This window comes from Aspergillus multicolor (assembly GCF_047715735.1).
Source record: "Aspergillus multicolor strain CBS 133.54 unplaced genomic scaffold BDW74scaffold_9, whole genome shotgun sequence".
In the NCBI taxonomy this organism is placed as follows: Eukaryota; Fungi; Ascomycota; class Eurotiomycetes; order Eurotiales; family Aspergillaceae; genus Aspergillus; species Aspergillus multicolor.
In genome coordinates, this window is record NW_027395960.1 from 574,062 (window position 1) to 587,379 (window position 13,318).

General features: G+C 50.6%; 5 protein-coding genes across 5 annotated transcripts; 1 reads left to right on the top strand and 4 right to left on the bottom strand.

The window, feature by feature from the left end:
• Positions 1-3,956: 3,956 nt before the first annotated feature.
• On the top strand, positions 3,957-4,988 carry BDW74DRAFT_151542 (uncharacterized protein). The gene is made up of 2 exons (XM_073724199.1): positions 3,957-4,621; positions 4,678-4,988. Exons 1-2 carry the CDS (start codon positions 4,010-4,012, stop codon positions 4,738-4,740), a joined length of 675 nt encoding a protein of 224 aa, XP_073584954.1. The 5' UTR covers positions 3,957-4,009; the 3' UTR covers positions 4,741-4,988.
• A 1,042-nt stretch (positions 4,989-6,030) lies between these two features.
• On the bottom strand, positions 6,031-7,682 carry BDW74DRAFT_151543 (uncharacterized protein). The gene has a single exon (XM_073724200.1). The coding sequence runs from the start codon at positions 7,661-7,663 to the stop codon at positions 6,359-6,361; it is 1,305 nt and encodes a 434-aa protein (XP_073584955.1). The 5' UTR covers positions 7,664-7,682; the 3' UTR covers positions 6,031-6,358.
• Positions 7,683-7,696: 14 nt separating this feature from the next.
• On the bottom strand, positions 7,697-8,580 carry BDW74DRAFT_151544 (uncharacterized protein). Its single transcript, XM_073724201.1, has one exon. It carries the CDS (start codon positions 8,147-8,149, stop codon positions 7,775-7,777), a length of 375 nt encoding a protein of 124 aa, XP_073584956.1. The 5' UTR covers positions 8,150-8,580; the 3' UTR covers positions 7,697-7,774.
• Positions 8,581-9,688: 1,108 nt separating this feature from the next.
• On the bottom strand, positions 9,689-11,584 carry BDW74DRAFT_177250 (5'-methylthioadenosine/S-adenosylhomocysteine nucleosidase family protein; the record flags this gene model as incomplete). The annotated part of the gene is made up of 1 exon (XM_073728832.1): positions 9,689-11,584. One exon carries the CDS (start codon positions 11,582-11,584, stop codon positions 9,689-9,691), a length of 1,896 nt encoding a protein of 631 aa, XP_073584957.1.
• Positions 11,585-12,825: 1,241 nt separating this feature from the next.
• Positions 12,826-13,276, bottom strand: BDW74DRAFT_151548 (uncharacterized protein; the record flags this gene model as incomplete). The annotated part of the gene is made up of 1 exon (XM_073724202.1): positions 12,826-13,276. A coding segment is annotated over exon 1 (365 nt), but the record flags the coding sequence as incomplete, so codon positions are not given.
• Positions 13,277-13,318: the final 42 nt, after the last annotated feature.

Below are 13,318 nucleotides of genomic sequence, written 5' to 3' on the forward strand. Positions count from 1 at the left end.
TGCCATCGGGCTGTTCGTCTATTTCCGATAAAACGCCAGTATCCCCATTGTCGATGACGCGTTCAAGCTTCGTTTCAATATCATCGTTGAGAGATAAAACGTCTTCTTCTATTTCCTTTGAGTCAATACATGGCGGCCCTTTTTCAGTCAGCTGAGGTGGAGTATCCTGCAGTTCTTTTATTGTAGGCCTGCTGTTGAGTCGTAGAGTCACTGAAATTCCGGGATACACCTTTTCGTCCCAATCTTTAGAGGTAATAGGTCCGGCGGGGGCATCGAGCACATAATTGTCGGTGTTGAACGCATGTCTGTGCTCTGCTGTAAAATGCATTTTGATCGCAATCACTGGGTACATATTCTAAGCGCGTAGTAAGTTAGAGAAGTAATAACGATACTTTCAGAACAGATAATATTGGAAACCATACCGTCCAACTCCGCCCACGTCTCCAGGGAATCTGAAGTTGAGCCCCTAAGAGATCGGTTAATCGAATAGGTTGTGCGCTTTGCTTGCTGTTGCACTCATCAGATTTCACGAGTTGTACCCCATTATGATGGCTACCCTTTTTAGCAGTGCTTTCAGCGTGTGGTGACCGTCTGACCAGGGCCTGGGTCTCAATCGGCGGGTAACCAGGTATTCCCATTGGCGCGTTCGGAAGCCATGGTGCGTGGTAGTACGGTGTAAGTGGGCTCATATTGTACGGTTGGTATATATGATAAGAGAGGGGTTGGTTAGGCCATGCAGAGGGAAAAGCAGTGTGGTAGGCTCCATTCAGCCCAGCGTGGGCTTTGGGAGAGATCACCAACTGAGTTTCGGAAGAAGGACTCAGCTTCTCGGTCATTGGCAGCGGGGGATCTTGCCGTTTTGGCACTGATGTCCTTTCCACAAGGCGTACGGTAATATCTAAGTGGCTGGTCCTGCGAATGATATCTAGCCAATTGACTTCGGATACGGATTCACTGCCAACCAAGAGTTCAATGGTGTTTCTCCAAGAATCATTGAGGAACAGCACTGCCACCGGGCTGTCTGAGTCAAGAACACCAAGGACTGCTTTTATGAATCCAAACCAAGTCTGACATTGGTCCAGGGGGATGCAGTACTGCTTTCCCTGTATGCCAACCAGCCGGACTTGCCTCTGTTCAGGGGCCGACGTTGGTGATCCAGCCTTCTCAAAGTGAACATAATTACCCCCCAGTGTAGTAGTATCGAGGGGGCCTGCACTGATTATCAAGTCTTGAGGATGTTACTAACGCCGTTGGGCAATGTTTTCGAATGCAAGAGATGACGCTTACCGTTGTTAATCAACAGCAACCAGACCTGTGGAACGTATAGCATATCACGCTGGTTTCTAGCACGGCGTGAGACTTGCTGTTTGTCTCGGGATATCGTTGACACAAAAGAGTAGTGGAATTGCAAGAGGCTTCGGACGGGATGGACAGATTCTCGATCAGCATTGGGCTGGGACCGAAGGGCCTCGAGGCTCAGGTATGGGAATCCAATGAAGACAATTTCCACATTACAATCCGCGTCTTGATCGGTGTCTCCAGCTACAAATCTCCTCACGGTTGGCTCTAGGTATTTCCCATGGACAAATGGCTTTTCATAAACATCCTCCAGATGCCTGAATAAGTCTGTGAGAAGCGGGAAAGCGTTTACTGGGACTTCCTTTAGCTGGAGGATCTCTGTCTGTGGGAACCAAACCATCATTAGTATACGAAGGTAAAGCAGTCTTAGAGATTTGGGGCATCCCATACCATAAAGGACCGCAGTTCCAATGTATCACTGGTGTAGTGCCTACAGAAGTGGAGATTTCAGCATCTCGAGATCGAAAGGGGAAGATAAATCAACGGCTCGATCAGCTTACAGCCATCGGGTCTCATAGCGACGCTCCTTGCATTCTTCCCGATCGTACGTCAATATCGCAGCATTGTCCTGTCGGAAAGCGGCCCTTGATATGAGTTGACTTTGTACAATTCCATACCGCTCGAGTCTCATCTGCGGCTTTCCCGGTATCTCGAGAGGGAACTCTCTGGTGAATGCTCTCCATGGCATAGGTTTATCCTTTAAATCATCGCCTTGTCTATCGAACTGCGACCCACAAAGGTTGATGAAGTGATGAACAGGCTTTGCGCTGCGTCTTTTGGGCTGCGGTGGAAGTTTAGGCGCTTCACTAGTCTGCGTGTTAGGATGCGATGGCTCACCGTCAGGCGTGGGCACCTCAACGCGGTTGGTCGGATGCTGGGTTCCTGGGTGATGGTACGAGTACCACGGTTGATGACCACTGGCAAAGGAATGTACCGGTGGGCGAGGGTTTTGAGCAGCATAAAGTGCAGGGTTGTGGGAAGGGTAGCTGTAATGTGCGAGATGGTGAGGAGCGTAGTTGTATGGCGCAGTATAGTAGGAAGGGTGGCTGTATAGTGCAGAAGATTGATAAGGATAATTGGAAGGCGCAGTATAGTGAGGATGGTGGCTGTAAGGTGTTGTATGGTATGGTGGATAGTGGTTATGAGTGTTGTAGACTGGGTCTGTGATGTGGGTAGAAGGATAGCGACGACGGTGTTTTGAGCGGGACCTCAAGGGTCGATGCCGTTTTCGAGGGGGCTTGGAAGCACGATCGCGGGCTCGAAGTGATTCATCAGGAGAAAGCAAGTCCGAATCATAGTTGTCTCCAGAGGCCACTGTTGCTCGGTTGGACGACGATGGGCTCAAGGAATCCCGTCGAGTGAACTGGGTGAAGTTCTGTAAGAAGTGAGAAGGTTCGGAAGGACTGTTGGACCAAGACCACCATGTGTCGGGGGGTTCTGTGACGGGGATCCCAGTTGAGTTTATATCTGATGGAGGGCTCGAACGCTCATTAATTTGGTCGGCAGTCTCCTCATGATTACCATAGCCAGGAGATGACCGGTCAGAGATGGAGGATACAGAGATGCGGTCTCGATCGATGGACGGTTCGATGCTCTGAGCCCGCGAGTCCGGCCTCGCGCTGACGTTCGCGGATCGACGGGTGCTTGTGAGGGCAGCATCTGCGTCCTCATCGTATTCCTCGACGAATGCCGCAAGAGAAGCTGTTTGGTTTGACAGTTTCGACATTTCTAGGCCAGTGTTGCCAAATGAGACTCGAGGGGTGCCAGCTCAGTGCGGCACGTCACGGCAGGACCCATCAAGATTAAATAGGAAGGAGCGTCCTTGGCTTGTAAGCCTCGCGGGGAAACTGGATGGAGCAATCGACGAGGCTGCGCTCTGATGCACTGTAATTCCAGCAGCCAGTCAGGAGAGCCAGCGCAGAAGACGAACACGAGGCTGAGGCTATGTTCGTTGATGGTGTCAAGGTGTCACTCAACTCCCCAATGTTTGTGTTGGTGGAATACCACTCTCAAACAAGCACCGAGTATCCTCGCTTCCATTTATATGTTTTGCATCGCAGCTGATCCTGGGCTGCTCCAACTAATGATAGACATTCATTGAAATGTTCTCATCTGCTGCTGAGTGATCCGTCGTGGTTGCTTATTTTAGCTCAGCCCTCGTCATACTCAAGATTCAGCATTCTCATTCACTATTACCATCGCATCTAAGGACAACCTGCTGTGCCGCAATCTGACCTGCAGCGGATAGACAGCCCACCTGTTGGAATAGTAATGAGCTGGTGTTTCGCCCGGCCGCTGGTTGGCAGAACAGGGCCCCACTCTACCGCTGATAGTTATATGTTCCCCTCATCCAACGGTTTCACCCGATCTTGTGGGTTGCTTGGCGTGTCTCTCCAATCCCCTCCGTAGCTCTTACAGAGTGCAGGATTTATTATTCTATTGCTAATCCTTACGCTTAAGCTTAAGAGCAACTCCACCTCCTACCATGACCTTGACGTATTGCGTGTCGACTTAGGGCACGGGGTGCTGCGCCACCAACTTTCTTCCTAGATCTCCCCTTCTCCAGTCCTCTCCTCTGCGCCTCCACTAACCTTTCTCGCTCACCCTGACCAAGCTTCAGGATTGCGCTGCCAGTAAACAGTCCGCCAAAATGCCCTCCCTATCACCCCTCTCACATCCCCTCGCCATCCGCCCCGAACACGTTGCCCAGTGCACAACAACCTTAAAAGTAAAGCAGCAAAGCAACACCCTGTCTAGCGGAAACTTCACAGTCTCGCGCATAGACGCCTCCGGACGACCAGAATCAGAAGCAGAATCAACACCCCTCTTCACCGTCACCAGCCCCTTCGCCTCCTGGACGCGACGCCGAACCTTCCTCGACGCCTCGGGCCTGCCATTGTTCGAGATCGCCAGCGTCAGACTAGGCGGCATGTGGACACTGCACCTCCCCGGTTCAAGTCGAAAAACCGAGCAGCCGATCGCGACAATACTGCCGAAGAGGAGATCGGGCGCTGGGGATAAGTTCGACGTGCATTTGCATCTTAAAGGTGATGCTGCAGATGCAGCTGAGGAGAGGGAGCCCGTTCTTGAAGTGCGCGGTCAAGATGCGTTTGGATCAGTGACCCATGTATTCCATCGGAAGACGGCGAAATGCGTTATGAGTGTCCGGCTCGAGAAGAGGGGTATGTTCGCTGGCTATGTAGTGCCTTTTCGAAGGCCGGAGTGGGAAGTCAGTGTTGCGAAAGGGATGGATGTTTCGTTGGTATAGTCCTTACCCTGGAACCGCGGGGCTGGATGTAAGACTAACTTCACTTGTAGGCCTCGGCCATCACGGTCCTTCTGGCTATGATGCTGTACAATAATAGCAGCACGGGGTATTGAGCGTGGGCACTGCACTGCAGGCATTGTATGGGACTCTCATGGGAATGGCATGGCATGGCATGGCATGATCCTGCTGTCCAGAGGAGATGTAGGTAAGGGTCTGTCCGCTGTAGGCGACTACCCTAGAACTATCTCATGCTATCTAGTATAGTACTATGGGAGTGAATATGATGGAACTCGACGAGATAGGTCTCTGGGAAAGGCACGCTGGAAATCAGCGGGTCTGCATTTTGTTTTGCTACCCTGCCCAACAGCCCTCAAGGAAACAGCCTACGATGGTACGATCTGGCGTGAATATATCAATGCAAAATAAGCCAGGCGGCGCTCTGAGATACGCCCTAGATAGCGATACCTAAAAACATTTCGCAAACCCCCATCGCAATCCACCACTTCTTTCCCTCAAACCGAGTCCTCGCTCTCCGGAGCAGATCCCTCCTGGATAACATCTAACAACCTTGGAGTCTCCATCTTCAACTCTGTGTTTGGTATGTCAACCTTAGCCCCCTCCTCACCTTTCTCAAGACTCCTTCTCCAAACCATCACAGCACCCTCACCGTTACGCACGCCCTTCATCCAACGCCAGAAGTCGGTTTCTTTATCCGCTTCTATGTGCGGCATGGGAGTTGCCATTACCTTTTTCATTGTCGCTAAGCCACACAGTTAGGCGATGTAGGGATGTAGACGCGAGATACTGTTTGGGCTCTGTCCCTTGGATAGATTTGCGTAGACACTGAAAGGATGGATTCATCCATTCGAGGAACCACCGCTCAGTAAGCTGTCTCGGATGACTGGCAGAGGCCCAGCTCCCCGAGTGAGGTCATGTCAATCGCTTGGCATCTGCGATCCCTGCGGACGTTCCAAGCCAGAATCCCGGGCTGTCTAGGAGTGGGAATGGTGAGTGGGTGATCAGGGTTTGTAGGGAGTCGCACGTCCTGCACATACATGCATCATGCATCTGCATTCGGTCTACTGTAGGTTCAGGTACGCCAGTGGAAAACCAACCAGTATCCCCCAGTAACGGAGGGACGAGTAGGAGTTAGCTTGAGGCTCTCTGCACGGCCACTTCCAGTTCTACAATCTATCAGTTCGACCTTTGCTGCATCTGCGCCATGACGATGTGGACTGTGCTCAAGGCGATCATATAGGACTGAATGGTCCATCAGCGAAACGAGTTCTAGTATGTCTCGGACCTCACACGAAACCATTTCATTAGTTTAGGTCGTGCGACCTCCATATCGAAGGATGATGGTATTCTTTACCAGACTTGAATATGTTTATATGCTGAATGTACTGATGGCTTACTAGATGCCAAACCATAATCTTATGGCACCTGGAGCTCACCAGCTGCAGGTATGGTACAACACGAAGCCATTACGGCTTAGGGGAGTTCAAGGGTAGATGATTCAAGGCATCTCGTACAAGTCAATTCGTTCTCCAGGTTTCCTCCTTTACAACACGGCTCGACGTTACAAAACACGCCAGCCAACATCACGGACAAGAAACAACTCTGGCTTTATCCGGGAGTCGTCTGAAATATCGTCAAGCCCGTCTCCAACTCCAAATCTGCCGGCTCTCACGAAAGATTTGGCAACCTTCACGTGTTGAAGAATAATGCCTATCAGCTTTGTCTGTGATAACATAGTGCAAATTGCATGGGCCTCCCCCTCAACCTATGCATCCATTCCTCTAGTAGAACTCTCTCACAAGCTAGGTATCTTGAGCTTGTTCTTATAGGGTCGTTTCCCGCTATGTAGCACGTGAGCTGACATGGCTTTTGCAATTTAATCGAGTTCGAGGCGACTATTGCGACAGTTGGGAGGAATGTACTGCCATCTAAATTGACACGCCAGCCTTGAACAGATGGATGGTCGACGACATCGTCAAAGTCTGCTGGCTCGTGTATAGATACGTTGATCCCTTCAGGGACCGGCATGAATGGCAGCATTGTACCCTGGAGTGGGTAGCCGGGAGCTATTCCGTCCTCACTAAGATCATCCATGACCACTGTAGCGGCGCGATGCGAGCAGGAAAAGAATGAGGCTCCAGACAGGCTGCGGACCTCCACAAAATCTAGAGGATAGCAACCGAGAACAAGGTCCTTCGCCTCTTCGGCAGACTGAAACTGCTGGAGCGTACGCCCTCGGAACCAGTTTGGTGCACCTATAGCTGACATGATTGCCGGCGCTTTCAGGCTTGTTGATACCCGATGTCTACCCCAGATCAGGGGTTCAAGCCGGTTATTTGATGAAATTGCTGCTAAGCCCTGGTCGCCAAACAACTTTAATAGCATCTCTGCGCCTTCCGGGTTGTTTCCCAAACTGGGTGTTCCCCAGATGAGCCAGCGTAAGTTGTCCAATATTATGGTGAGCTTGCCTCCAGCAAGTAAGGGCCGCCAGTCTTTGTCCAGTAAAATCATATCCGGCCGAATCATGGTCTCTTGGAGAGTCCATAGCGATGTAAACCATGCAGCCGGCCTTTTTCTGACATTGTTCTCATCCTCACCCTCAATCCCCGTTACTATAACGAGATCACATGGGTTCGAGGCTAATGCGGCCGCAGCATTGACCGCGTTCTCGATGTCGAAACCGTCTCGTAGTTGATACTTAATGAGACCCTTTGGAAACTCGGCCAGTATCTTTAGTCCGAACCAAGAAATAATTTTTTCAGTGTTGTCCCAATTGGTAATATCGTTCAGCCAAATGACTGCGGTGCTGGCGTTTCTGAATATCTCTAACTGTCTGGGCAGTTCTGACATGCAAATCTTCGCTTGCTCATCATCTGACATCTCCTGAGGAATGCAAAGTAGGTCTATCCAGACATAGCGCTCAGAAAACCCAACATCTATAAGCATCTGGGGGGGCTGCGTCACATCGTACCGAGTGATCTTGGGGACGCGCCATGGGACTCCCTGAACTCTCTCCATTACATCCGCCTCCCTCCAGCGTCCTCACGTGTGGCTGACTATCGCGTATTGAACATTTTCCGGCCAGGGTAGCTCTGCGGTTGGCACGGTCATCCTGAGCGTTACATTCCACTAATAGTAGGGTAGGCAACTAGCTCTGTCTTCGGTCTGGGCATGGTTCTTCAGCCACTTACAGGGGCTTGGCATGGCAAGAATAGCTTGTACATAGTCCCTCAATCTGGGCTTTTCAGTTGTGGCCAAGAAAGTGTTATGATTTCCCAGGCGTGAACTGGCTTTCAGCATGGAGTAATAAGCAATTCTCTCCTGTGCAGCATAAGCAGCTGCCGCTCGCCGAGTCAAATTCAGATCTGATGGAGTTTGGTGAGGGTCCAGGTCATCATGGTAGACCCTTAACAAAAGCCCATGATATGTGTCGACAGACGCAAGCATCTCCCTGGAATCTCTGATAATATTCTCTAGTGGCATACTGTTCAAAGAATGTTTCATCTCCTCTGCCGCCTCTCGCAGAAACGCAACGTCTTCTTCAGCTGCAAGATCCTCGAGAGCGGCCACGTGCTCGTTTAGTTCTTGCTTGCGAGCAGCGCCTGCTAGGGCCAAGTTGAACAGACCCTTTTTTATCGCGGCATTGCACTGTCGTCAGGTCGTCCTGCCCACCATTCCTTGAGCAAGGCAAGCACACATCTCTGAGCCTGATCGAGCTTGCCCACTCGTGCTGGATCCTGAGTGAAAGATGTTGCGGAGGCGAAACGCAGCAAATAGTGCAGATTTCGTAGTGGATTCCAGGTATGAACTTCTCCTGGTGATGAATGCTGATGCAAGCCCCGGATCACTTGTCTGAGAGGCGCAGGGCCAGCTCCCGTGGGCTCGGGTGTCCCGTCTAACTGTGTTCGGAAGGAGTCTTCTTCGTCCAGATTGACGTGTTCGTCCTTGCTCATGGATCTTGCCATATATTTAGACTCCCGATCTTCTTTGGCCGCCAGTTGTTCCCTTGCTCCAGATAGAGCCATAGGACCTTGGTACGATCCGTCTTGATTCATAATCCGGGCTGCTGATTCTCTTCGAGTCAACCGCCGCTTGGTGAGCAAGTGAGATGGGTACGTTTCTGTCACCTGAGGCAGAGAATTCTTAGTAATTCAAGGCCTCCAACTACCGAGGTCATAAGCCGAACAGGTTTGGATGTATCCAAACCTCCAAACGGTAAACGAATTCAGCTATGAATGTTGTTTACAGTACCTCTGCTTTTACCTATAAAGACTCCAAAGCATTCTTAGAACTAGAAGAATTAATCACGCTCTTTACCTTCAACATAATCCCTAGTATTCGATCAGTATTCCTAGCTAGTACGGTTCAAAGGCATCATAGTTTCTCTGGCGAGATCGAGCATAAGAAGCTCGTCAGCAAGCCACACGTGACGTTCGCGCTAGGTAGTACAGTACGTATTGCCCGCGTCAGCACAGCTCTGTCTGCTTGGGCCTCGCAGCTGGCTTCTACTCTCGTCCTCAGAGCCTTGGAGCAATCTAGAGCTCACCAAACGGCCTACCAGCATCGTGGCTTTGGCAAAGAACCTTGTCCTGAAGGGTTAGCAAGTAAGTCAGAGATTCTTCACAATAAGTCTACCAGCGCATAAGCTCGTTTAGCTACCCCACTACCCTGCGAATGCGGAAATTCGTAACCATACCGGGAAACGAAGCCGTTACACACCGTTCTGTCATTTCGCTTGGCCATACCCGAAGTATTCCGATAGGCAGGAGTAATGGAAGGAGTACGGGCTTTCAGACCAAACTGAACATATCAGCTTGAGATCATATGCATTCCGTAAGTCATAGTCCCTTGGTAGGTACTCCGGCCAATGGGTGAACAGAGGCCTCAAGTCGCGGCTCTGCTTCAATCATCAGTGTCGTCTCGCATTGTACTATCTTTGTGGAGCCCGGTTGACCGTTACTATGGTAGAATCGCCTCAACTAATGACCGTCTCATTTGTTGGCCACGATCAAAGAGATAGGCCGACAATGTCGTACAGCCTCGCTAGCCTAGGTTATCCAGCGCCTGGTTGGCAATCCGAAGATAGATAGATCGGTCGTCAGGATCCGCTTTGAAGATATCTGGGATTGCAAGCAGCAAATCCCTCGCATACCTAGCAGCCGCAGCAGCGGCATACGCCTGCCAGGCATCGTTCTTGTGTGCATCCGCATAATCTGATATTCCTCGAATAACAAGACACGGAAAGCAGCTGTTCATCAAACCGGCCGCCTCCATCTCAAAGCAGAGAATGCTGCTGCCCGTCGTTTGCTTTGCCAGACCGTCCCGTATAGAGGCGTCCTTGATCACCGCGTTGCCTGAGGCGATTATTCCGTAGAATACATGGGGACCAAGAAGGTCCCGATCCGCAGGCGTCCGCTCCAAAGGCTGACTTTGAGAGTCGTGCAGGAGGTCAGGATTGTCACCGGGATATACCGCTGGTAGACCGTTGTCTTTTGGGTCGAGTAGTGGTGCACTGTGTGCGGGCATCCAGTTTAGCGCACTGAGAAGTATCTTTGGGGGTGAATGTAGGTATCCAACAGGCTCGAATCCATTTGTAGTGAACTTGCCCATGTCATACTGAATGACACCTCCATGCTGCCGTTCAGGCTTGCTGACGACAACATCCCCCAAGCGGATGTCATTCTTCTTGCTTGGTATGCCACCTCCAATTCCAACCATGAGGCCGACCTTAATGTTTGGGAACTTGTTCATCATACGCGTGGCGGCGACAGCAGCAGCATTGTTGCCGTATCGTCCCATTGGGAGACAGGTGAGAACGACTTGATGTGTGCCAATCCTCCCCATGCTGTAGAGGTTGTGATCTGAACCATGGCCGAATCCTCTGCCGTAAGTTTCGTCCAACATCTGAAGAGCAGCGTCAAACTCGGTCTTTATTGCACAAAGCCACCCCACTATATACTCTCGGCTCGTAGGCGGCTTGGGATCTGGATTTGGAGGTGGAGTAGTCACCGTCTGAGGGATAGAACGAGCGAAACCCTGTTCATTTTCGGAATTAGGCACCGCTGAAGAAGGCAAATTAATCTGCCGGGGGTCAAGGGGGACTTGGTTCACAGTATCAGACTCCAGCTGGCGGCGTTTTCCATGCTTGGATATCGAACTTCCAGGGCTGGGCCTCTTTGATCCCAATTGCTGGCGTTCGCTTTCTTCTGTGATTGTTTGACTGGCACCAATACCGCTGTCGATGAAGGGGCCCGGCGAAGAGGTCATAGAAGACCACGGGCTCTGGCGTAGCTGTCCTGTCTGTGCGGCATCATATGACTCTTTTAGGGCCAGTCCGCACCTGGCGCTGTCACCGAAAATAACAGCTTCACCTACGACGAGTTGAGAAGGGCTGCAAAGTTGCTTGGCTGTGGAGCCGAATCCAAGGTGATACCTACTACTAGGAACCAGGACTTGAATCCTATTACAGGCCGGGGATCCCACTTCAATCTCCGTTTCTCTGCTGCGGTGGCATGGCCCAAATGCTTTATCTGGTTTGTGCCAAACAATGTCAGACGTAACGCGCCATGGGTCACACCTCAGGCTACCCTTCTTCCGGATGATTGTCATAATATCATTCACACAGCTCGTGAGGCAGTCCAGTCCCTTGGGGACATTGGTCCACGCTGAACATGCGTGCTCAGCGATAACAGGTTGAATAACCTGTCCAAACCCGTCGCCAAATAAGACGGGAGCGTTGATTGACCGTGCGAAGTCCACCCAGCCCATGCAACCAGGCTGGATCTCAACCGAGCGGGCCAAAAAGACATCGTCCCCTGTAGCCACATCCATAAAATCAAATCCTTGTAGAGAGTTGGAAGTACCTCTTGTCCTCATTTCCATCTCAGTCTCTATACCAATCTGTTCGATATGAGCGATGATCTGCTCTGCGGTGTGCATTATATCATCAACGCGATCTTTCAACTGAATATAGCTTTTTCTGCCAGTCGGATCAGCATCACCTTGGCAGAATAATCTGAGTTCCTTGTTAATTTCATTTCGCAAAAAAGCAATTGCGGCAGCTTTAGCGGAGAGGCCGGTTGCGGGCGGCCCTTGGACCTTGGACCAGTCAAGAAAAAATTCATCCTTGAAGTCGCCGTACTCTTCATATTTCAAAGAAGCCCGAACAAAATATAGAAGTGCACTGGCACCATCTATCAGCCAGCCTCATTTGTCGATAACGTCGTAGAGTATGAAGAACTTGCGAGATATCCACATCACTTTCTGAAGGTAGAGATCTCTCTTCATAAATATCGGCGTGGCCCAACTATCAAGCACGGCAGGTGTTCCCTTTGGTAGGAGTATTCCTCGATGTATAAAGGCCTCGGCCAAATCACAGCCGTCCATAGGCCTCATCAGCCCTGACCAGTCGATATCGTAACTTGCTTGTGCGGAACCTAAACAAAGTCTTAGTGCCGGTCTCAAATAACTTCAGGCTCGAAAATCACTTACCAGCATGGTTCAGGGCGCCAGTGCACCACCCCACAAAGTGTCGGCTCGATTCAAGGAGATGCAATTTGAGGTTTTCCGGATAGACTCCTTCAATTTTCGGTATGCGGGGATCTGTGTAAGATAAATATTCCCCATCGTTGTTGCAAAACAAATGCTAAACGACTGTGTTTATGTAGCTTGGGTCGGAATCATGATTGAGCTGAGGCCTTTGAGCGATATCTTCCCATCGAACAGAGCAACGCGCCTAGTTTGGATTAGTTCACCCATAATACCAAGAGAAACTTCGAGGCCAGAGTCTTTCTTAGCCCTCTTCAACACGGGATAGCCATATATCACCACGGGCCCAGTGAATAGGTCTAACCAACAGGAGCCTGGCGATTTGAGAACAGGTAGTCCAGATTGAAGTCGATATGATATATAAAACTGAATAGGCTCGCCGTTTTGCCTCTTCTCCTTACTAAGGCGGATGGCAGGCACACAGTAACTGGGGGCGGCCGCAATAGCAAAACGTAAGGCCGCGCCCAACCAAGCAAATTGCTCGGCAATATCAGCAACGGACCTAGCAATCCCAGTGACCTCAATGCGAGTATTTTCGTCGGCGATGAGCGTCAACAAGGTTCCATCATATAACGTTTCTGCCAGTAATATCCAGTTAGTTCAAGGGCCAGGCTTCCATGAAAGCGCTTACTTGTACATCTGCCCTGACCTTCAGCTTCAATGGCCTGCTTCATCAGGCTCAGGATGTCCTCAGCGGTCAATGGCCATGTCTGGCGCATATACTCCCCGCAAGGAAGAGCCTGGGCATTGGTAAACGAGCCCGTCAGGGTCAATGCTCGCTCAACAATCTCGCTCTTTGACTGGTGATGGCGCTCTCGGATAAATGGCAACAACTCCCAGCCTATGTCAAATAGCACAATATGACTTGTCGAAGCCGTAGAAGTACTGATTCTTGGAGACTCGAGTAGGTGGTCAACCACTGTAGACCGATTGCTTTCCCTCACGGAGCACAGTTCTGTTTCAAGAACCATCTGCTCTTGCAATCTTTCGAGAAGCCGTTGGTAAGCCGACGATTTGATCATTATCTCTCGATATTTTGTACAATCAGATCGTCGTACATCCTCCTTCCTTTGTCTCTCCTCCGTTGGAAAAGGTTCTGGTTCGCGAGGGTTGCTTTTGAGCTTT